This window comes from Tachypleus tridentatus, chromosome 7, assembly GCF_004210375.1.
Source record: "Tachypleus tridentatus isolate NWPU-2018 chromosome 7, ASM421037v1, whole genome shotgun sequence".
Lineage (NCBI taxonomy): Eukaryota > Metazoa > Arthropoda > Merostomata > Xiphosura > Limulidae > Tachypleus > Tachypleus tridentatus.
The window spans coordinates 153,216,294-153,242,326 of NC_134831.1; the positions used below are offsets into that span (position 1 = coordinate 153,216,294).

Below are 26,033 nucleotides of genomic sequence, written 5' to 3' on the forward strand. Positions count from 1 at the left end.
CCATATTTTATTGCTAGACCAGAGATGCAGCTATCCCTTAGTATTTAATTGTACAGTTCTTTACATTTGTGCAATCCAAACACTAGATACAGGCCTGGATGTAAAATAAATCATAATGTGTTAATATGCTGCTTTGCTTTTGATATTCATGGTTCTGACCGTTTATATGCAAATCTTGATCTATTTACATCTACCTTAGCATCTTAACCTATAGGTTTAACCATGTGATAGAATTTACCCAGTGAAAGAAAGTCACAGACAAATATGAGAAAAAAAGATAAAATCTCACAACTGAGGCAGTACATATGTTTGAAGCAGTGCTTATAAAAGTAGTGTTACCATTTGTGCCTCAGTCTCTACTACAGAGTAAAGGGGGTCTGTCATTTTTTTAATGCAATACTTTTCCTCTACACAAAGGAAAAGGTTTACCTTAACCTAAATGGAACCTGTAAATGAAGGAGAGTATTTAAAACCTATGAAAGCAAAATAAAGAGGAGCTTAGCTAATCTGATATTAATAAGCCATTCAATTGTAAATAATTTCTTGGAATATTAGAATGATCAATCAACCCCCCTCCCACACACAAACTACACTCCTGAGTATGCATGGAGTATGCTGTGATAACATGTGGAATTTGATATAAATATTCACAAATTTTAAGAGAAAAAAAAACAGAAATAAATATACTAAATATTTGTGGGGGATGAAATTTACTTGCAAACAAAAATCTCTTATTATTTAAAACATTTGATGATTGTAATAAGTAGTACTTAACCCATTCATTGCAGCATGGAAATATACATCCCAACTGCAATGAAAGGATTATATATTAGAGCTAATCTTGTTTGCTGTGTTTAGTATTATCTCTATCGACCACCTATTCAAAACATTAGTCAAGTGAAATTGTAGCATATATGAGACACAAGTAGCTCTCCTGTTTATTACAAGGGATACTCATCTATTTATAGTCAATCCTGATTTTGTAAGGAATTCATCAAGCCTTCTCTAGAACCTTCCAAATCCTCTTGCATCTGCCACAATTGAAGACAATTTAGTCCCCATGGCAAGTACCTTATTTGAAAAATAAAATTACCTGACCTGCAAATAACTTCTACCATAGCAAATCTTAAATCTATGTCCCCTTTCACTTTCACTCATACAATTGTATTATAAAAATAATATTATCATTGATAATATCATAATATTATGATATTAAAAATAATATCACAGCTATTCACTTCATAAATTTGAGTGTTTCAATCAGATACCATCTCAGCCTCAAACCTTTTTTTTCCCAAAAGAAAAGTATTATAATAACCTTAAGCTGTCTAATGCACAGACATTTCATCCCTCATATTATCACAAAAGTCCTACTTTGAACCATTTTTAACCATTTAATGTTGTTATTTTCAAGAGAAGAATGCAAGAATGAACACAATTCCTCAAATCAGGCTTAGCCTAGGATCTATACAAATAAGTAACCTCTTTTGAATTATATTCAATATTCCTGTATATATAATTCAAAATTCTATTTACTTTTCCACTGGCAACAACAGTCTGGAAGATTTAAGAAAATGACAGATCAAAACACCAAGATTATTTTCTTCCAATAACACCACAGAGTTAATTATTATCAAGATGGCACTTGTGGTAGTTACAGTTGTACTTAAAGTTCATCACGTGCCTTAATTTTCAATTAGAATAATTATGTATCATCTGCCAATTATTTGCTCTATTCTTCAAACAGAGTAAAATAGCATCATTTTTACAATCAACTACATACACAAATTTAATACAGGGCTCAAACTGAATGCTTGTAAACTAGCAAATTAATGGTTAATGTTGCAGTTTTAATATAATTTAGTTGACTCTACAAACAAAATTGATAATGCATATTTCAAATGGAATATTCAATTTCTTACCATTGTATTTCAAGAATTTTAAAATGGAAGATTACTTGTTTCACTTGCTGGTGCCTTGATAGTTTTGCAATTCCTATTTGAGCTAAATAGCACATCCAAAATAACAAAAATGCAGCTTAAAGTCATCTATATTGGATGCCAACTGACTAACACCATTCAATGTCTGCAGTGTAGGTTTACTGGTAGCATGGTTCAAAATACTGTTCCCAAGATGTTTTTCATTAGGGGTAATAAGAAAGAAATAATGCAAGTTGCAAAGGTTTTTTTTTCTGCATTCCTCTCAACTTACCCAAAATAACACAAATGTTAGGCTCATAGGCCATTTTTGCTTCACCACTATACAGACTGTCGGGTGTAGGTTGGTTGGTTTGGCATTTTATGGCTCAAAGCAGCTAGGCTATCTGTGCCAAACACCAAGTAAAAAGTTAAAGGTAAAGTAAAATTATTAAAATTTGTAAAAAGGAATCAAGGTAAAACAAAGTTTAATTTTTGAATTAAAAATTTAAATAGTGTTAAAACCAACTTTTAAATTTAGTTTCCAGCAGTAAGAGAGAAACTACAGTAATACGAGTTTTAAAGGACTTCTTTAGCATAAATTTAATTATCACAACTTGTCAGGATGACTAACGGGCAAGTTCAAACATCAGCGATAGTCACCTAAAGTTGGCCTTTCCGGTCCTAGTTTTGAGTTATTTGACGTTACGGCCATTTTCTAATTTCATATTGAACTAGTTGTACTTCAAGTTTGTAAAAAGGAATCATATTAAAAAAAAAAGTCAAATTTATGAATTAAACAGTTAAATAGCATTAAAAAGGTCAATGGTCTTTAAGAAACTAAAGACAGTAAAATGTAACTTATTGTGATTTGAGTGTTACACTAACAACACATTGGTGCACCTCATTTTATTTCAACCACTCATGGAATATATGGCCATACCCTGCAATTAAGATAACCTGCCTTGATAATGGTGGGTGGAGGGTGGATTTAGTGATGCAAATGTTAAAATGAGGACACTGGTTGGCATCATAATTCCACCTTTGTGAGTTGAGTATGCCTCACTGAAGAAACTCCTTGGGTGGAAAAACCAACAAAAATCTCTGTCTTTGGGATGCTCTTCAAATCCCTCTCAACAATAACTCCTTGTGATAAATTCAAAGTATCATGGGGGGTAACCTCAATGGGTATTTCCCCAATTGCCTTCAAATGTAAGAGTTCACTGTGTTTGGGAGTGGATGTTTCCACCAATATATCACCAGAGCAAAGCTTTTTGGCTGACTTTGGAGAGCCAGCAAGTTTCTCTAGTCCCTTCTGAATAAAAAATGAAGACATTTGCCTTCAAGGTTTGTCTAAAAGAGAATGTAATATCAAAATATGAGGTACAGGTGTTACAGATGTTGAAGTTTGCTGCTCAGAATCTTCAAGATGTGATTGTTTACCTATGGACTGTTTTTCACTATTTGATTTAAGTCTTTATTTGGGGAATCTATAATAAAGAAAGAATATTTCAGTGCCCACTGACCCCCAACCCCCACCATGAAGTCCTATGAGGGGACACACATCAGTGACAAACAAGGATACTACAGCAACACCAGAGTTTAGTGAACACTAAATCCAAACACCAAGCATCAGATACAATGTCCACAACACCTGTTGAGAACATCCTACACTGGGACTTGGTTATCCCTAGCCCAAGCAGACCGGCCAACTGACCCTTGAGGGGCCACCCCAAGGCTGTCTGTCTACAGGAATTCAAAGCCAAAGTAGTATGTTAGGGTTGGACCCCTCAACCACCAGGATTCTCTCCTCCCCTTCACGATTTGCCACACATGGGTGGATATTTAGATCCGAGAGGAGGTAAACTGAAAGAACGGAACCTTCCCTGGGAGGTCTCCTCACCACGTACAGGAATCCACACCAAGGGGCAGGTGTTGGTTATTGAAAACTTTGTTGATACAGGGCCTCATGGTCTAGATACACTAGTTGTTTGAGCAATAATGGAAAGTGAAGGCATCTGAAAGTTAAGCTGTTGAAGTTTTTTGAATATCTCATGTCCACCTGTATAATCTTACATGCACAGGGTTGGTCCACTGGATCAAGCCTATGTTAAAAAAATGAAGGTTTACTATAATTTTAAATTTACTTAATTTTGGCAATTTTTTTTGAAACATTACAAGTTTCACATTGCACACAATTTTTGATACAGTATTTATACTAAAAATTTATTTCTGAATTTACTTTAATCATTGTGACTCAGACTGAACACTTTGAGTGCAAGTTGATTTTCATGTTAATAATAAAGATCCTATTTTCAGATTTCATTTGCATTGGTCCTAAAACATTATAAATGAGTTCATTTTTTTTCTTCAGTAAAACTTGATATAATATCTGTTATTTTCTCTATCATAAAATTATGTAGCCTTGGTCCATCTGACTGACCTTAAAATGACTGTAGAGTGTATCAGAAAATTAAAATTAATTATGATTAATAGCTTCTTATTCATTTATAAAGTTACATGTTTTCATTTAACTTTATTATTGTATTTCTCTATGACCCATGTTTAACTACTAAACCTGCATAATGAAGTTATAAATCAATTATCTGGCAAGTGATTAGTTCAAGTTATAGTAAAAAACAAAACTGAATTATATAAATCAAATATTTCCTATTATAGTTAATAAATTAAAACTTGTATAATATTAAAATTGGATTTATTAACTCCACACTGATGCCAAGTTTATCGACATACATTTAAAGTTAACATTTCCTCAACCCTTTCACAATGGGCTTAGTATAACTCACACAAGTTTTTCTGCACAACTGCACACATTATGTATTCACATTTATAACTTTTGATACAGCATGTGTATTGCCACAAAATTTACTGGACGTGTAGTAAATATTACAAGCTGTCTATACACAAAAAATCAGAATTTTTTATTAAATATTTTTACCAAAGATTTTTTGGGAAAATAGAGTCTATTTCATTATTAGTCTAAATGCAAAGTGATTTAATGTGATGATTAAAAAAACTACTCTTCTTTTCAAAAATCTCAAATATTATTTGTGTAATTTCTAAAACCTCCTAAATACATTTCAAACACTTGTTTTCAGTGAAGACTTAATATGTTATTTTCTATACTCTTAACTCTGAAGTCTGTCACTTATCCAACCTCATAGCTATCATAACAAAATTAGGAAATAAGCATAAATTATGCTTTTTTCTTGCTAGAATAATTACACATTATAACATGAAAACACAAATGTTTAATCGTAGAAGCTTAGTTCTCATAATGCTATATACGAACATACATATTTATTATTATACTGACCTTCCAGTCATGCCTACTTGACATTATATAACTTGCACTGATGTTGTTCATGTGCACTTAGGTCATCTATCCAGTAACACAAAACTGACTTAGTCTTCCCTGTGCTGGCTGTGTTTTAGTGGACTAGTATTTTGAAATATATAGTCACATTCCAGTTATTATATATGTATGTAACTTGTTACTATTTAGAAATAAATTATTTTCTTAACATATGGAACAAGAAATCAAGAAACTAACAATTATCTCTTCCCACTACAACAGTTGTATTTGGTTGTTGCTGGACACAGGTTGCTAACCATTTTAAAATTTTGCACATGGAGGATATCAAACAAATTATATTTTAGGTTTTATTTACACTGTTTAATAACCAAAAAAATCACAAATAACAATACACATATCTTTGAATTCCATTATAATTTATTAAGCTTAGTAGCTACAATGTACTTAGGTTTTAAAAAATATGAAACTTCTAGCAGACTAAAACACAAAACCTACCTCATTAAACTCTTGGATCAAAAGAATGTAGTAGATTAAAATGCCAGGGAAAACCACTCTTGGGTCATTCTAAGCTGTTGACAGGTTATTCATGTCATATATTGAAATAAGTGTATATAAGGTACCATTTCAAAAAATGGAATGAATTGAACAGAGCTATTATGTTTGATTCAGTACATAAGTAGTATCTTAGCAAAATAAAAAGATACAAGGTTCTTATTTTACATTTTAGCTTGTCAATATTAGTATAATTTGAGTTCCTATTTTCTAAGAAACTAGAAAATTACTATTTTGACATTATAAACTTTTAATTTTAACCAGCACTACATTCAATACACCATGTGACTCAATAAAATCTCTATTTAGATGTGTTATTTTAATTTTTAATATTTACTTTTAAACTGAAAAATTAATTCATGAAAAAGTTTGAAGTAGAATCTACAATTTGATTACAAATTTATTGACATAAATTCATAAAACAGTAGTTCACTAAAATTTTGAGTGCAAGTCAACAAACTCAATGACATAGCCTTTAACCCCTGACCCATTGCAAAAATGGTTTAATAAAAAATGTATTCCCAATAATAATTGCTTCCTTTCACATTATAAATATTTCTCAACTGCTAGGGTTTCCTTCCTTTCCCTATCTCAGCATTGGACTGTATTTTTCTTGCTTGCTCCAGACTTTTATTTCCCACTTAACTGCCCTTAGTAATACCTATATTGAGACACTCTCCACCCATATCAATGTGTCCTACATCTTGGTACTGCATATAAGCATCTCATTCATATAATATTATTACCAGTTCAAAACTGACCCAATCTTCAGTCTCTAATACCAGCTCTTAGTGGGAAGAAAGGGTGGAAATGTGAGAAGTGGTAAATATTATTGGAAATACATTTTTGATTTAAGAAATTGTTAACTTTGGAAACTAACCTCCTCTCACAATACAGGTAGAATTCCACATTGATAATATGGAAGTGTCAGTGAAGGCATTATACACATAAAATGCATTTTCATAGATTATGGGTTTGCCAACAGAAGCTTCATACCCTAGTAGAGGAACCTTACTACATCCAGGACAGTAATGGTCTTCACCTAAAACCTAAATCAGGCTATTTAGGTGGCATTTGATATGATCTGTCATCACAATAGGCCAGGTCTCACCGAGATAACTGAGGTCCCACTGCTCAGGGTTCAAATTATAGAGTTATGGTTCCGAAATCCCATACATTGAAAGCAGGGCATTTGGACTGCAATATATATATACACATAAGCACACACACACCATTGTGGATGGATCCTAACCTGTTGCTGCAACAATGTTTTAAAAGCCACTGGCATCATAATGGGAAAGTAAGCAAGATCAGTCTGAACAAACTCTCTCTTCAACCTGAATAATTTTGAAAAGCAACACTCCAAACTTGGAATGACAGGATCCCATATGCCATACTCAACCTGTAAAAACAGAACACAGTCTAGAATTATGAACTACCACCCTCATTCCCTAACCACATTGGAAAAATTAATTCCATTCTCCTCCAGAATTATAGAGAGGACATGGAACAAACTAGGGTAACCATGATGGAACCCCTGTGTATTTAGAATTACCAGAGGACAAAGGATACTCTTTCATGAACAATGTACTGAATTGACATTGAAAAAGAAAAGGCCACACTCAACCCAACTACACAGTAGATCAATAAATCTGAACTTGTATTACAAGTAGGCTCCTTTGCTGACTGGTACTTCTACAAATATCTGGAGAAAAACAATCCAGAAACATAGGTATGAGAGCCCCCAAATTTGCCCTTTTTTCCACAAGTGGAGAAAAGTCACTTGAACATTTTGAAGGAACATCCTCTGTCCATCACTCCAGCAACTGGAAACTAAATAAGGACTCCATAGCTCCACTAGTAGGAAATGAAGAGAGAGGGATATGCACTGGGGAGTGACAAGGAACAATTCTCTGGAAACAGTGCATTAGATAAACCAAGTTCACAATTTTTTTTAACTTAAACCAGCTCCAATTTATTCAATACAATGATTTGGAGGGACAAGCAGGATCCTCTTGTGCTTTACTCAGAACAGTCTATGAGTGGCAGTCCACCATAGTACAATAATACTAGTCATTCAGGTCTTATGGAACACTTCATTTCTGCAAATCCTGTTGCAACCTAGATAAAAAAGTAAGTTGTGTTAGAAGTTACTAGTGCAGAATTGGTTTGATAAAACCACACTTGCCTTGGCAACACTCAGCACAGAATGGGATCTTGTGAGAAAGAAGTAAGAGACCTTGACAAATAAAGAGAAAAATATTAGTAATGAAGATACTTGCACTTCCTTATAATCTAGCAAATGTAGTTCAGATAGCTACTGAGAGTAACATAAAACCCTCAGAGGAAGATACTGCCAGATCATGGAAATAACGTGAGATAAAAATATTAGAAGAGGTCCATATACCAGCCCGCACAATTTTAATTCACTATAATGTAACCAATATTCATAGGTAATTGATTAAATCACAACTTCTAATTATAATATAAGCCATCCTAAGTACAGTATGCTACTGCTATAGATAGAGAATTTTAGGTTGTGTCTCCCAAAATATTGAATCAAAATCTATAAAAGTGATTTCATAATACAGGATAGATAGTTATGCCACATCTGTATTAAATATTGGTCTCCTTACATTAAAGGTATTGAACAAGAAAATGGTATTTAGTATACTATTTCACTTAGTAATTTCTCAGCACACCATAAGAAGGAATAATTCTGTTTAAGCTTCTTAAGCTTTTAGTCACAAACTTTCAACATTTAAATAAATATATTTCCCTTATCATTCTATCTTTCAAATTTTTCTAGAAATAATTTAACATGAAACATACCTAATGCTTTAAACATTTAAAAAAAGTCCTCATTAACTCACCTATGATCCATAAACCAAAAGTTTAAGTCTAGCATCATAGCTCATTTCTGTAAAATTAGAATAATTCCTATAACCTTCTTCTATACACTAATTAATCAGTCATTTCAATATTGAGAAGATCAAATACAAGTTACCTTGCTGTTCAAAAGAGACTTACAATATCCCAAACACACCTCATCATGTGGGCTTACATACTGTTTAACATCAAACAAGATGTATTTAGACTGAAACCAGTCCTCAATTGTTTTTCTGCTTACTTGCAAAAGCAGTTCAAAGCTATTTTCTCTTGAAAAAAGAATAGTTAGAAAAGATCTGAATGAGGAGTTTAAGATCAATAAGGGAATTTATAGTCTCAGTGCATCATCTTTCCTCATGCTTAATGGAGAAAATAGTAAAACTAAGGGAGACAAATTTTTGCAGGATAAGAATCAACTTCAGCTAAGACAGTTTTATTTTTCAAACAGGATGGTTGGCCTTTGAAATAAGTTGCTTTCAGATGTAGTGAACACAGTAAATTTAATGGAGTTTAAAGGAAGGCTTGACAAATATTTGAGAGAGAACTAGCTCTGACAGTCATTTTTCTTTTATAAGTGGATGGGATGAACCAGTAAATCCCTTAAATCAAAAAATTATCAATAGAAGAAATGACATTTATTTCATCCAACAGTTCAGAAAGGAAAAACTAATCCCTAATTTTGTAAAGATAAAACTAACAAAGAATTTTAACCAATGTATGAACATTATCCATAATTTACAGAAAAGAACTACTAAAAGCTATGAAAAATTGAAGATAACCTAGGATGGACAAAACATTGTTCTCTGCTTATCAATAAAAGTGTTAATACCCATACCAGCCATTCAGAGATACAATAAATCCCATGTTGACCTTTATGTTATTTTGAAAAAGGAATCATCTAAAGCAAGTACAAGAAATTACAAGTCAATCAGTCTGACTATTTTTACCAAGTTAATGGAAATTACCATTAGAGAATTACAAGAGCTACCCAGAAAATTGCAGGAGGGGATTCAGAGAAAGGCTACTAAGATGATTCCAGATACTAAAGTCTTATCTCATCCAACAGGATAACATCTCTTTGTTTTCTTTTGAGAAAAGAAGGGTAAGGAGTGATCTTACTGTTTACCAAATTGTTCAAGGGATAAATAAAATAAAGAACTCCAGTTTCATTGCATTATATATTGAAAATAATATAATATGAAGGCATAAGTTTAAGATTTGAAAAAGACAGATTAAGTTCTGTTTATGGCAGTTTCATTACTAAAGTGATTTGCTCATGAAATAAATCGCAACTGACAGCAGCAAAGGTCAAACCCAGAAAGAGCTTGGGAATTACAAAAAATACAATGTGGGTTTAAGTTTTTATTCTTTTCTTTAGTGGCGAGTTCGAAAGAGCTAGAAGAACAACTGATCATTTGTGTTACGTTAGTTTGCTGTTTGCATGAAATTATAATTATAATCAACCTGTAATTTTTTTTAAAAAAATAAGCCTGTGTTTATTTTACAAAACAAACATTTTGAAAACAAAGCAAGGAGAAACATATGTTGCAAGAATATAAATAAGAAAATAATTGGTTCCTCTACGCCCTGAGGTTACAGCCAGTTCAGTCACAGCTTATCAACCATAACGTCAACGCCTGTGCAGGGCAAATTCATACAATAAGTGAAGAACTGTCATTTTCATAAAACTACGTCATTACACTGATATTAACAAGCAACGTTAGCACTGTTGGTTATTTAAACGTGGTTGTATTAACGTAAAGTATATATATATGATAAAGGCTGAAATTTCTTTCAATTTAAGCAATGTTAATACTTATCTTATTAGTATTAGTCCGAATAGTTGTAATGAATTTAATATGTTAAAAATATAATTTAACTCAAATAAACTTAATACTATTAGTCTCACTCATGATGCTTCTACCCACAAATTATTTGAGCAGTAAATAGTTCATAAATCTTGTATTTCATACACACCTGTGTCTCCAATAATTATATATTTGAACAAATACGCATAGGACATAGTAAGATTGTTCACTATTCTTGCTTTTTTATTATTCCACAAACAAGCAGTTGCGTATCACCACTTTTACCTTACGTCACAGTCAAGTAATAAACACACTGCTGGATAGTAATACACTCTAGTGTTCATATGCATATAGATTGTTATTGGAAAATATTGTAAATACTGAGTTTTTTATTATTATGATAAAAATTTGTTTATTTTACTTTCATTAGTAGAAATTGATAAGTGGAAATAAATTACGTTTGTGATTTATTGTACAGTGAATTAGTTATACAAATAATTAGTTTGACATCATATTACATTTCTGAATAAACGTTTTTGTTTATTTTTAATTTCGCGGAAAGCTACACGAGGGCTATCTCTGCTAGCCGTCGTTAATTTAGCAGCGTAAGACTAAAGGAAAGACAGCTAATCATCACCACCCACCGCCAACTTTGGGATACTCTTTTATCAAAGAATAGTGGGATTGACCATCACATTGGAATACCCCACGGTTGAAAGGGCAAGCATGTTTAGTGTGACGGGGATTCTAACCCGCGACCCTTAGACTACGAGTCGAACGCCTTAACCCACCTGGAAATGCCGGGCCCAGAGGTAAACGTATCCTTGTAGAGAAAAACAGAAGCGTGCTGTTGCAGTGATAAGACAAACAGGATTTTAGGTTGTATCTACAGAAATATTGAAAACAAGTCCAAAGAGGTTATAAGTTAATTGTACGTGTCACTAGTTAGGCCACATTTGGAATACTGTGTTCAGTCTTGGGCTTCTTACCTTAGGAATGACATCAAATTGTTGAAATAAAATACGAGTTACTAGTATGGTGTCTGTAATGGAAGGGTTGTCATATGAGAAACGATTGAAGCCTTTCAAATTGTTTTCTCTTGAAAAAAGAAGATTTATGATTATCTGACTGAAGTTTTTAAAACTGTAAAGGCAGTTGATAGTGCTGATCTATAATCTTTTTTCATATTTAACAGTGAGAATAGTAGGACAAGGGACACGGGTATAAATTTTGGCAAGATAGAAGGAATTTTCAATTAAGAGTTTTATTTTTATAACAGGGTGGTTGGCCTTAGGAATGGGTTTCCTTCAGATATTGCAAAGGCAATAAAGCGAAATTATTTTATAAAAAAGTTTGATAAGGATATGAATGTTGTGGGCTAGCTAGCTTCAAGTTTTAAGTTAATTTATTTTCGTGTATGGAACAGCCGAGCTGAACCAATAAGTTCTACGTTGTCCCAAAATATTATGTTAAGATTAAAAACACTGTTTATTTATAACAGAAAGAGATATAGATAAACCTTTCGGAATTATACAGGTTACATTTAAAGTATCTGTTTGTTTGTTTTCTGAATTTCGCGCTAAACTACCCGAGGGCTATATGCGCTAGCCGTCCCTAATTTAGCAGCGTAAGATTAGATAGAAGGCAGCTAGTCATCACCATTATGGCTACTCTTTTACCAACGAATAGTGGGATTGACCGTCACATTATAACGCCCATACGGCTGAAAGGGTGAGCATGTTCCGCGCGACGGGGATTCGAACCGGCGACCTTCAGATGACGAGTCGAACGTTTAACCCACCTGGCCATATGTAGTATCTAAAGAAAAAATATATTAATTCCCAAGTAACTAACTAAAATAAATTGTTGGAATAACGATAATTTAATCAAAATTAAAACACATATAGAAAACAAAGAAGTAACAAACAAAATAATTTACATGTTAAAAATGTGCAATTCAGTGTTGTTAAAAGTTATTTGATATGGAGAATTTCTTTAATCAATAAATTCAAATCAGTATTCACCTTTGTAAATGATATTGAAATGTGATAAGTTAAATTCATATCCTGTTTCATTGGTATGTTGGCGTATGGAAAAAACACAAAGGTTATTCAGTATTTTTTTTAGTTTGTTTCGATGAAAATTTCATATGTTCATTAGCTCTAACTACAGGGTGTTCAGAAAATCACTGTGCACTTATATATTTATTAACAGACAAAACTGCACAGTAACTTTCCGGACACCCTGTAGTAGCTGGGGTTTGGTATTGCCAATGGAAGTGATCTTGTATTCTTCACACATGTAAAGATACCCACGCCATGAACAAATGTTCTTTATTACAGAATAAATTCCTGTGTGCGTGACTTTGGTTTAAAAACTAATCCGAAATTAATTTGAGATGGAGTAGAAGATGTAAGATATAAAATTCTTAAATGTTTCTGTGTCCACTTCTGTTATAACTAAACAATGTTGTTTATCTTATGTTTCGTTATCCTTTTTATCGTGAAACTTCGTTTCCCTCTGAACACATCGATTGCTAAAGTTCAGTGGTTGTCTTAAAAACAGATCTACAGTAATTACGTTTTTTCAAATGGTATGAGCATATATTAATTTATAAAAAATCAAATCATTTTTTAAAACACAGCACCAGGTCATATTTATTTTCGTTTACATTACTATTCTTTCACACAACTGTTGTGAGAGTAATGTTCTTAATCACAAAAGTACCCCTTCTATAAATTGAATTAAGATTTAACCAAGGTAAGGCGTATTCCCAGATACTGATTTCGTTTAGGTGTAAGTTGTTGCCAACATCAAGTCCACAAAGTTATAATTTCCTTTCATAGATACGTCAATAGTCAGGCCACATTTGAAATACTGTGTTCAGTCTTGAGCTCCTCACCTTAGGAAGTACTTTAAACCGTTAAAAATTGTTCAGAGGACTACTAGAATGGTGCCGGAGATAGAGGAGTTGTCATATGAGGACAGACTAAGATCTCTAAATTCTTTTATCTTGAAAAAATAAGAGTTAAAGGGGATTTGACTGAGGTGTTTAAGATTGTAAAGGAAGTTGATAGTGTAGATGCATCTTTTTTTCATACTTAACGGCGAGAATAATAGAACAAGGAGACACAAATATAATTTTGGCAAGGTAGGTGTCATCCTCAGATATGATAGTAAGATAGTTTTATTTCTCTAACAGGGTGGTTGTCATTGAATGTTATAAAACAGTAAATTCAAGTGAGTTTAAGAGAAAGCTTGATAATTATATGAATGATAAGGGTTGGTTTTAAGGTTTAAAAAATAATAATTTATTAAATAGATTTAGTTTAGTTTAGATGACGTAATAGTCGAGATGAACCAACATATCTTTTGCTGTCCCTAAACATTACGTTATAAAATTAAAATAAACAGTTAAGTGCTAAGTATAAAAATGATGAGAAAATAAAAATTATTTATGTGTGATAGAATAGTTGAATTAGGAAGCAAACAAATAACTCAAATTCTTACGTGAAACGAGAAAAAATCTTTATTATACACAAACAAAATATACTGGGGTTTTAAGATATACTGGACATCTTCATAGCATCTTTAGAACAGAATAACTACTGAAACAAATGGAAGGTATTGCTGTAATTTAAATTTATAATACTGCTATTTAAGTATTTGCTAGAGAGAGCTGGTAATAAGGTTGGTGTAAATGATCGAGATATTTTATGTAATGGGCCCGGCATGGCCAAGCGCGTTAAGGCGTGCGACTCGTAATCTGAGGGTCGCGGGTTCGCATCCCCGTCGCGTCAAACATGCTCGCCCTTTCAGCCGTGGGGACGTTATAATGTGATGGTCAATTGTACTATTCGTTGGTAAAAGAGTAGCCCAAGAGTTGGCGGTGGGTGGTGATGAGTAGCTGCATCTAGTCTTACACTGCTAAATTAGGGACGGCTAGCACAGATAGCCCTCGAGTAGCTTTGTGCAAAATTAAAAAACAAACAAACAATTTTATGTAATATACAAAAATATATTAACAAAAATATGTGCAAACAATCAGTTCAGTAATGGCAAATCTCTCTGGTGTTTGGGTATATATATTTATATATTGGCAAATAATTTAATGGTGTGGTTTGGTTTGAATTTCGCGCAAAGCTACACGATTGCTTTCTGCGCTAGCCGTACGTAATTCAGCAGTGTAAGACCAGAGGGAAAGCAGTTTATCGTCACCACCAACAGTTAACTCTTGTGCTACTCTTTTACCAACGAATAGTGGGATTGACCGTCACATTATAACGCCCCCACCTCTCTGAGCATGTTTGATGTGACAGGGATTCAAACCCGCGACCCTCAGATTATGAGTTGAGTGTCTTAACCATCTGGCCATGATTTAATGAATAATGGTTGTGAATTCTGTGAAATTCAGTGAGTTGTTTGTTAATGAGAAGTTAGTTCAGTGTCAGGAAACTTATTAAGTGTTAGAAAACAAGAAGTATTTTGTCTACTTGCTATTCTGTTACATGGTGAATTACGTGTTTGTTTATTAATCAAAATGAAGTACATTAGGTGTACTGACCACAGTCTCAAAATATATGTTGAAAGCATAAACTTTAATAGTGAATTTAAGCCCACAACTATGCACAAATAAATATATCCTGTAGGAAAAGTTAAGAAATATACTTTCTTTTTATCGTTACACGAATTGAACTTGGCCTTACTTTTACCAAATAATCCAAAATGTCTTGTCAAACAATGAAACATATTATAACGCGGCCCGGCATGGCCTAGCGCGTAAGGCGCGCGACTCGTAATTCGAGGGTCGCGGGTTCGGGCCCGCGTCGCGCTAAACATGCTCGCCCTCCCAGCCGTGGGGGCGTTATAATGTCACGGTCAATCCCACTATTCGTTGGTAAAAGAGTAGCCCAAGAGTTGGCGGTGGGTGGTGATGACTAGCTGCCTTCCCTCTAGTCTTACACTGCTAAATTAGGGACGGCTAGCACAGATAACCCTCGAGTAGCTTTGAGCGAAATTCCAAAACAAGTATTATAACGTGTCAGAAGTGGAGTTATGTTTGATGAAAATAAAGTAAAATAAAACTAAACATGTTGAAAAAAAATGGCAACTGAACTCATCAAGCGAACTCAAAACACTCTTAATTTTGATTAAACTGTTAACTAAAAAAAGATGAGCAACAACAATAATAAAGTATAATTTAAATAAGAATTAAGAATAAAATTATATCTTACTGCAGACAAGATGTAAAAAGCTATTGGGGCATGGATAAAGATTACAACACCAAATTTGAAGTGCATAAATACATCAAAAAGTAAATAAATACTCTAATGACAACAAAAACAATGTACAAAAAAAAACATAAACAAGTTACACAAAGACATCAATCAAGTGCAGAAATCCTTTAATGAAAAAAGTGAAATTAAAAACAAGGTCAGTGATAGAATAAAACAGTTGGAAAAAACTGATAAATGCAAGATACAAACCAGACATATCTATTTCTACATCTACTCAAGAATTCCAACTTAAAATACCTTTTACTGTAAAATATGGAATAAAACATTTAATTAATATATACCCATTAACACTACTGATATACCTGATTAAGAAATTAATGGACTCTGACAGAAAAGTGCTATTAGAGGTGCATCAGATTCAGTTCTAAATAACTTAAGTGATCAGATGGAATGGTGATTAACAAGATATTTATCTCAGTGCCATTTAAAAGGACAAATTTTAAAGGCATTCATTAACCTTTCAGCTGTAGTAAATATCAAGCACAGGTAGCTGCCTTATCCAACAGGTTTGAAATGACTTACTAGAAGGAGATATCCAGAACAATGTTCTGGAAAAGGGAAGGAAGAGAGCTTGGCTAAACTTGCATGAGCTTCGGAAAAGCTTGGATAATTATTTTTCCTGGCAGTTCCTTGTGAAATGATGATGTTATTGGTCTATTATTCCAGCTCCATCATCAATTGTAGAATTTCCTTTAAGGTTATAAACATATATTGGTTCAGCCTGATTCTCATATTCTTATATGTTACGGCATCTATAATTTTATCACATCTCATTGACTCAATCATTTCATGAACAATATTGGGGTAAAATAATCTGGCAGGCCTTTTCAAATCTTTTGCAAGTTCAACTAAGTCTCTTCTTTCCTCTGAACATCTTTCCAGAACTTTCTCTGGATATTTTTTTCTGTCGCAATAATCTGAACCTGTTGGATGAGTTGACTATCAATGTTTGGTTGTCATTACAATTCTCAACTGGAAAGTTACTTCATATTATTAATGTTGGTATTTTTAGCTAGGCAACAAGATAGGTAACTTATTGTTCACTAAAGCACCCCATTGATTTTGAAAATGTCTTCAAAGTGAACTTAGTATGGCTCCAATGGAACCTTACAATCATAATCCATTGGTTTCTCTATTGGCTGATGTTGAACTAGCCAGCTGAAGCCTGGAACTGTATTTGCTAGTGTCATACCTGTAGTAATCCAAGAAGGTACTTCAATAACAGGTGGTAGAGTGATAATGGTAGTTAATGTAGTCCAGGTGAGTTCAATTTTATATTTTGTAATAGATAGTAAAATTATTAAAACAAAATCAGGAGGTATGAGGCAGGAACTTCATAGAACACTAAAAAGAAAATGATCAAAAATTGAATGAAGACTACGAAAAGGAAGACAGAAAATTAAAAGATTGGAACTCCCGAGTCATTGAAGAATAACATGAGGTTAGTTTAATCCTTGCATTTATTTAGTTAGAAGCTGTATTGTTAATCATGTTAAGGTACATACAATTTATAGAACCAAATGCTAAAGAAATAAAATGGTTTTCATATTATTAAGTAAGTTGGATGTTGCATTGTGTTTACTGAATGATCCAAAACAATCTTCCGCAATAGAATCATTTACAATGTCCATGTCAGAAATAGGATTATTTTAGGGAAAAATAAAATAATGAAAACTTAATATCAAGATGTTGACACATGCTCAAAATAGATTGAAAATTTGCTGGAAATGATAAAACAGTGTGTGAAAAGAAAACCAAGACAAAAAGATACAGAAAATTAGAGGTAAAAAGTAAAAATATAAACATAATACATAATATTTTAAGAATAACACTGAAAATCCCAAAATATTTTGATGGAAGACATGTAGAGGATGTACATACTGAAGGTTAAAAGACATAGACAGTAAACAGTAGGATTCTAACAAATAAAATGTTTTGATAGTAAAGGAGTAGCCCAAGAGTTGGCAGTGGGTGGTGAAGCTGCCTTCCCTCTAGTCTCATACTGCTATATTAGGGAAGGCTAGCACAAATAGCCCTTGTGTAGCTCTGCGAAAAATACAAAACAAACTTGTAACAATAAAATTAAGGAAATTGAAAACTATAACAGTGAAGTACAAAAGGATGGTAACAACAAAACCAATAAGGTAGAAAACAAAGCACAACAATATGCCAATAAAATGAAAGAACGTCTACAACATGGTAAAAAATTGGAGACTGGATCAGAAAATGCAAATTTCAAAACAACTACACTTCTTTCTGCATCTGTTCAAGAATTCTGACGTAAAGAATTACTAACTATGCCATATGGGATAGAATAACCTATTTACTTTACAACTGCTACAACTTACCATAACCTTTTCCTCCTATGACTACATAACCTTCTTGGTTCACTCCAGCTACATACACCACTCGTTTTCCATGTTACAGAACTTAGCAGACCAGTTCAACACCATTATCTAATCAAGAAAATGAAAAATTGGAAAAATTCCATGGAGAGAAAATAGGCAGTGCAACGTGATGGCATTTATTTCCTAATCATAAAGTTGCTTCTCTTTCAAGTACTCAAGGATGTCAACCAATAAATCAGCCATACCCAGTATCATAAATTGTTTTACACTGTTTATCAGGAAGTGATTTTCCAATATATTTGAGGAAATTATTCAAACCCTTCTTACCTTCTCTTTAAATATTGGCACTTAACTTGTTTTGCTTAATCATCTTTGTGCAACAGTAGAGCAGGTAGTAATTGTTGCTAAAATCTTTAAAGCTATGTGGCTGACACTTTAATAGTGATTAAACATAGTCTTCCTCATCCTTCACAAAATCAAGTAATATGGAACTTGAAGTATATGGTTCCCTAAGGTAAAATAAATTAAGATGTACATTGTTTCTGAATTACATGAGAACTTCATTTACCACATGCAGTTTTAAAACATTATTAGTGTGTCTTTCCAGCTTGGGCTGCTTCTGAGTGGCTAAATAATTAACAGGATTGTAATGAGATGTTGGCTTCTCTACTTGGTAGTAACAGTTCTACTTAGTAGACTTATGCACTATATGCATCTCAAGACTCTTTTATGTCTCTGACAACCTCTACAAACACTTTGGATGTCTTGAGTAGTTAATGAAAACAATAAAGACCATTTTATTTGATCTTAGAATCCCTAGACTAGTTATCAGTATCATGACTCATCATTGCTGTCTTTGTTTTGCCATACAGAAAGTAATTAATAGTGGTCAAGTTGATGTAACAGCTAGGATATCTTCTAACTGCTCTTCAAATTCTCACTCCTAAGGATGAATCGAGAATGCAGACTTGGTTTCACCAATGCTGGTAAAAGTCATTGATTTACAACAGGGATTCTTATAGTTCCTGTTAAAGTCATAGATTATTTTCCACCTTAGCTGTTTCAAGGCTAACTGAAACCATTGATCTAGGAAAGGGTTTTTCTTAGTTCCCTGTTACACTCATTAATTATTCCACCACTCTAACTACACAACCCTTTTATCCATTACAAAATACACTACATGGCCAAAAGTATGTGGACACCCAACCATCACACCCATATGTGCTTGTTCAACATCTCCTTACAAAACCAAAAGCAATAATACGGAGTTGGTCCCCTATTTGCTATTATAACAGCCTCCACTCTTCTGGGACGGCTTTTCACTAGATTTTGAAACATGCCTGTTGGGATTCGCTCCTTTTAAGTCACAAGAGCATTAGTGAGGTTGGGCACTAATATTGGGCAAGAAGACCTGGCTTGCAATCGGCGTTCCAGTTCATCCCAAAGGTGTTCCATGGGGTTGAGGTCTGGGCTCTGTACTAGCCAGTCAAGTTCTTCCAAACCAACCTCGGCAAACCATGTCTTTGTGGACCTCACTTTGTGCACGGGGAAATTGTCATGCTGAAACAAAAAAGGGCCTTCCCCAAACTGTTCCCACAATGTTGAAAGCACACAATTCTTTAAAATGTCATTGTATGCTGTAGTATTAAGATTTCCTTTCAGTGGAAGTAAAGAGCTAAGCGCAAACCATGAAAAACAGCCCCAGACCATTATTCCTCCTCCAATAAACTTTACAGTTGGCACTATGCATTCAGGTAGGTAGCCTTCTCCTGGCATCTGCCAAACCCATATTCATCCATCAGACTGCCAGAGTGTGAAGCGTGATTCATCACCCCAGAAAATTCATTTCCACTGTTCCAGAGTCCAATGGCAGTGTGCCACTCTAGTGGAAGCTTGGCATTGCACATGGTGAACTTAGGCTTGTGTGCAGCTGCTTGGCCATGGAAACCCATTTCATGAAGCTTCTGATGAACAGTTCTTGTGCTGATGTTGCTTCCAGAGGCAGTTTGGAACTCAGTAGTGAGCTTGTGTGGCCTTCCGCTTTGTGGCTGAGTTGTTGTTGCTCCTAGACGTTTCCACTTCACAATAACAGCACTTACATTTGACCAGGGCAGCTCTAGCAGGGCAGACATTTGACGAACTGACTTGTTGGAAAGGTGACATCCTATGACAGTGTCACGTTGAAAGTCACTGAGCTCTTTAGTGCCAGTATTTGTCTATGAAGATTGCATAGTTGTATGCTAGATTTTATGCATCTGTTAGCAATGGGTTTGGCTAATTCAGCCAAAACACGGCCAAAAGTACGTGGACACCCCTTCTAATGTATATGCGATCTTATATAACAATTTTCCATGATAACGATCTGCAAACTCAATATTGAATCCGGATAGAAAGCTAAATGAAACAAAGAAAAATACCTAAAATAATCTCAATTAAAACTAAAATTAGAAACCATTTGCTTAGTCTGTAGTATACACATTTAAAACTGGAAGTAATTTGTGTCGGTTTTCTTACAGTTATGAGAAGATAAAAAAATATTTATTTGCAAGATACTAAATTCTACTTACAGAACAAAGAAAACGATCAAGTAATAGAATAGAATAAAAACAAAGGCCTTAATTATATATGGAAATAATGCTTCCGTACCTAACTATTTACTAGTAAGTCTTTATATAACAATGAAATGCTATGGCAACTGGGATAATGAAAAGTATCATATTTATTCATGCTAAAATGACAAATATAATTGTTCTTATAACACATTGTTAAATCAGAACAAGGCTTAATGTGGTATCTCACAATCCTAGGTCACCTGCATCAATGATAATTGTCTTTTCACATGTTCAAGAGAAAATGAACTCATAGTTTATGTTCATTTCTATCAACTTCTGTATCTTATTTATGAAAGTACTTCAATGGTAATACTTTTCATTACTAGCTCCTGTATGAGGTTAGACTAACAGTAACAGTACACAATATAAAACTAGAAATTACTCATCCTCACAACAAAACTCATGTATGTGCACATAACTAATGACATTTTAAGTTTTGGGAATTATATTCAGATATATTAAAGCAAAAAATATTAAATGTTTTCTTATTTAACTTTTTGTGTAGCATGTACATAATGGCTCTTGTGCAGAAGCTACAATGAAGAATACCATTTCTGTACGTAGTATAGTAAATGCTTGATTTTCAGTCTTATTATGTCAAGATATCATTCAGAAAAAGTCAAGTGTTCAGTTGTTACCAGTAATAGTTATTACTGTAGCAGTACCTATTAGTCAAACCTAACATGTTTGGAAAAATGGCTCCTTAACACTGCTTGAAACAGGAAGATGGCAAAACATCTGTAAAATTGGTAGCAATGTTCAACCCCTAGACTCAATTATAAGTGTACCTCGTATATGATTGACGGATGAGTAAGCCATCAGGGTAAAAACCATAAGGGGAGAAAACTAACATTGTCAATCATAACCCAATTATTAGGATATGGCTTTCTTGATCATTAGTGGCAGACAAGAAAAATCTTGGTGGACACAGTCATTTCCTTAGATTCACACTGTTGCCAGCACAGATGGTTACAATGGATTACTGATGGATACAGTAGTCATTTTATGTATGTTACATGCTACCAGTGTGACAGTTTATGTATTGCAATTTAAATTAAGTAGAAATATGAATAATTCAAACTAAAAGAACTGTAAAACCTTTACAATCTGGTATTCAAATTTGATCTGGGATAAAAAATGTTATGTCTTGAAAATTATATTATACATGATTGAATAAGTAATACCAAAAACATTTTCAATATTCAAGACAGTACGTCATTGATAATCACAGCTTTTATAAAGTAACATGCATCAAGACTATGTTTTGGTACTATATAGTACTTTGTAGTTGGTGTGATGCTTCAGAAAAATTAATTGCTTTGTCAATTACTTAATAGCCCTTTCCAATCTCAAAACTTCACATACTCATGCTATAAAAATACATTAAGTTTTAGGATTTAATGTTCCCATATTTGGATATCTCTTGTATTAAAGTATTTGAAAACAAAATAATATGGATCAGCTTAGGGCACCAAGACCACACAGAAAAAGTTACAGCAATTCATACCACATACTTGGAAAGCAAAGAGAAGTATTTTGTAATAGGTAAGAATTCATAAACATGGAAGTCACTAATAAAAAACACTTGCATATTCCAGGCGATAGTGTGTAACATAATCAAAAAGGATTTAATTTGGAAACAAAACTAACAGGAAATGGGTTCACCAAAATAAGGTTTTAAGTGATAAATCCCATTTAACTGTTTCATACATCAAGCAGCTAAAGAATAAAGTGAGTGTTTATGTTATTCTATATGAAAGCTACTGGCCATATCATGGACATAGCACCCATAAATTTTTGTGTGATCCAACTGTTGAATTTGGCACTGGAAAACCTTGAACCTCATAAAGTAGATGGATTATTCTGGGAGTAGTTATGCATTTTCGACTTGACAGTTGAATGATAGGACTATTTTTAATGTAAAATACAGTGAAGGGCTATTTTCATGATGTACGTACATTCATCAGACAGGGAATGACTGGACTTAGCAATGTTGACAATAACGATTTGATGGGACTCCAACATTGTTTTATTATAGCACACTAAAGTATAAAACACTCACTGGACAACTTAATACTTTAAAAACTATAATTTTCAAAACTTCTTATCTTTTGACTTGCAAGAAATAATACAAGGCATATTAAAATACATTTGTATCTGTAAATAAATACATTGTTAAAAACTGATAAGTTATTTGAATATGTAAACAAGATTAAAAATTTAGTGATTATCAATTTTTAACTGCTGACTAGAGGGAAGGCGATCACTAATCACTTACATATTTCTTTGTAACTGTACTCTTATTATATACCCACAGCTGAAAGTGCAGGACATGTTTTCTGGCATATCACAAGTTTTAAATTTGAACCTTCTGATCTGCATGCTAATTATTTGCATAAATATATCTCTTAATAATAGAGAGAGAATGAACTTTGTCTATTATTAATAGAGATATTGGTTGTTGTTTATAAAATAATGTTACAATAGGGAAGTGCAGCAATTTTTTTAATAATAAGGATGTCTTGTCGGTGTTTTAGCATATCAGCAAAGAATTACGTCTTGATGCTTAATGATTAACCCAAATATTGCAAATTATAGATTCAGCAGTTAAGTATTATGAACATACTGCAAACCAAGAATGAATTCTTTACATTAAGTGCATTATTTTTTAAGAGTCTGCACTTGTGATATGCAACTTAAATTATACACCCAACATTAAAGGTAGCAGTAATTAACATTTGTATAGGAAAAGCAAATAATCTATTAAATATTCTCAAACATGTTAAAAAGTTTCTGGCTTTATTAATACATTTAGAATATAAACAAGTTTATGTTGATGAAAAATGTTGTAAATATTGTCTTAGTTGAATTTTCTTGGTAGTTGGTGTCCACTAAATTTGATCTTATTTTGTTTTGTCTTCTGAACAGGATTCTGGTTAATGCTGTTTGCATATATTCTGCAAGTTTTTAAAAACCCTCGACATCATATAATATGGCTGTATACCTGTAATTTTTATTTACTTATTCTTGTTGTTTATCTTCATTGTCTTTTTCTTTATGAATTGTTTAGGATACCCATTGACAATAATGAATTTTTGTGATGTATTTTCTTCCTTCTTAGCATTTTCTGGGGTCATAAATCTTGTTAAATTTCGATACCAGGCAATGACACCAGTTTTTAAACGATTGGTGTGAAATGATCAGTGATAACTGTACATGTCATATGTTTTCTACAATCTTTCAGTAATATAGGCATTTTTAAAATTGTTTATTTTGTTTTTTGTAGTTTTAGAATAAACTCACGGTCCAGAACACTGAGGAAATTGTTTTGTTTTATTAAACTAAGTGTCTTTGTTGTTCTTCAGCAGTTGATATCTACATTGGCTGTGGGAGATATGGTTACAACTTCACCCTTTGTGTTGAAATAAGTCTGCAATAGAATTATTCTTCACTGACCACGTGGATGATATCTATGGGTTACATTTTTAGTCAATTATAAGAGAATGACCATTTGCATGATAATGCATATCGAGTTTTACTAAAATAAGTTTACTTTTTTTTTTATAAGTAGTATTGCTTTTAGGTTGCACTTTAAATCTTATGTCTGGTCAATTTATAAATCACAGCTTAAAACTCAGAAGTCAAATTCATATTACTTTATAAAGCTTTTGCTTTATCCTCCTATTATAAAGCAATCCATCCATTATAAATCAGGCTTATCTGGTATTTGTGAAGAAACCAGTTTACTGAGAACACCACAAGTAGATAGGAAGAAGAAATTTTGTTGCCATTACTTATTTTGGAGTTTTCTTTTTTAACCAATATGCTCTTGGCCCCTTACTAGGTCTCTAAAATATAGAATTTAAAGGAACATTTTCACTTAATGAAAAGCTTATTCCTAACATAGAAGTAGCCTTGGCCAAGAGGTAGAATCTACTGTTGGAAATAGGTAGTCCTCTCCTAGAAGTAGGACTTTTGCTGATGCAGTAAATTCTCCTTACATTGACTAGCCTAGAGCCATAGACTTGCCCCTGAGGAATGATCTTGGTGCAAAAAAAGGTAACAATGATTGAATATTGCAAGATGGAATATCAACTGTTAAGTATAAGAAAAATAACCCATGACTAGTCAAGAGGAGCAGGTAGTATGCCCGATTGATGACTTTCACCACTCAGAGTTGTTTCTTTGGAAGGTGAAACAGCAGGCACCCATGGTTATGAAAGTTGAATCATAGAGCAGTGACTATTTTTGAAACAAGAGGTATCTTGCAATGATGACAATGGTTTGTGACTAAACCTCGGATTGTGAAGGATGATGCCAGAATTTGTCACAAACAACTTATCATTATGTTGCCCTGAGCCTTTGACTGATAACATGTCTGAAATTTAATATCTCTTAATATTTTTGTTACCCTGTGCTCACGTTGGCAGCATTTAAGGTAGACAGAATGTGGAACCTGCTAGGAAGAGGCTTTGGCCATCACCACAAGTTCTTGAGAGTGAAGCCTAGTAGATCTCAGGTCTGATGTTTAAAGGCATGGTGAAAGAAGATCTGGACCAGTGTTTGAAGCATTTTAGGCAAGTGTTTGCCTGGAATGATTGGAATGAAGAGCATGCAGTACAATGCCTAATACTATGTCTGGACTGCCTAGTTTTGGATGCCATGAAACATCTGGATGACAGCAACAGGAGGGCTGGAATACAATTGCAATTCCGGGTTAGTTCACTGATTTGACTATGTGGAGAATTATACAATCCATTAGGTGAAGTTAAATGCTCATAAGAGACTTTGAACCAAGATGCTGAACATATACATGCGTCAACTGCACATTTAGGCCTACCTTTGAATTACAATAGTAGATTGACAGGACAAATTTAGAAAAATTTTTGAGAAACTTTCAAAAAAAGCTTTAAAGCATGATCTGAATGTGAGGGATGTCTAACTCAGCTTGACAGATATAATTTCCAACAAAATATTGTATAAGGCAGTAACTTTGGTTTGGAAATTTGGCAGAAAAAAGCCTTTAACGAAACTTTAGTTACTATACTCTTCAGGTAGACTAAAATTTTCAAGTACTTCAGTCACGTTGGCCTCATGTCGCACATCCACACATTCTGGCACTGTAATGCAACCACAGCGGCTTCTCTTGAATGAACAAAGCTGTCTAAATCTGTCAACGAATGGGATACATACAATTGTCAAAAAAAGGTTGTGAATAAGTAATTAGTATTCTCTGAACCAATATAAAAATCATTTGATGTAGTTTGAAACTCT

The 26,033-nt window shown here is 33.4% G+C and overlaps 1 protein-coding gene and 1 long non-coding RNA gene across 14 annotated transcripts in view; both read right to left on the bottom strand.

Annotated features, from left to right (window-relative positions):
• Positions 1-10,844, bottom strand: part of LOC143256928 (ras-related protein Rab-2) — a 41,346-nt gene extending 30,502 nt beyond the window's left edge. The window contains exon 1 of the mRNA XM_076514816.1: positions 10,672-10,844. Within this exon, the coding sequence (XP_076370931.1) occupies positions 10,672-10,717 (46 nt within the window). The 5' untranslated portion in view covers positions 10,718-10,844. The remainder of the gene's footprint in view (positions 1-10,671) is intronic.
• Positions 1-26,033, bottom strand: part of LOC143256934 (uncharacterized) — a 496,333-nt gene that overhangs the window by 197,927 nt on the left and 272,373 nt on the right. The window lies entirely within an intron of this gene.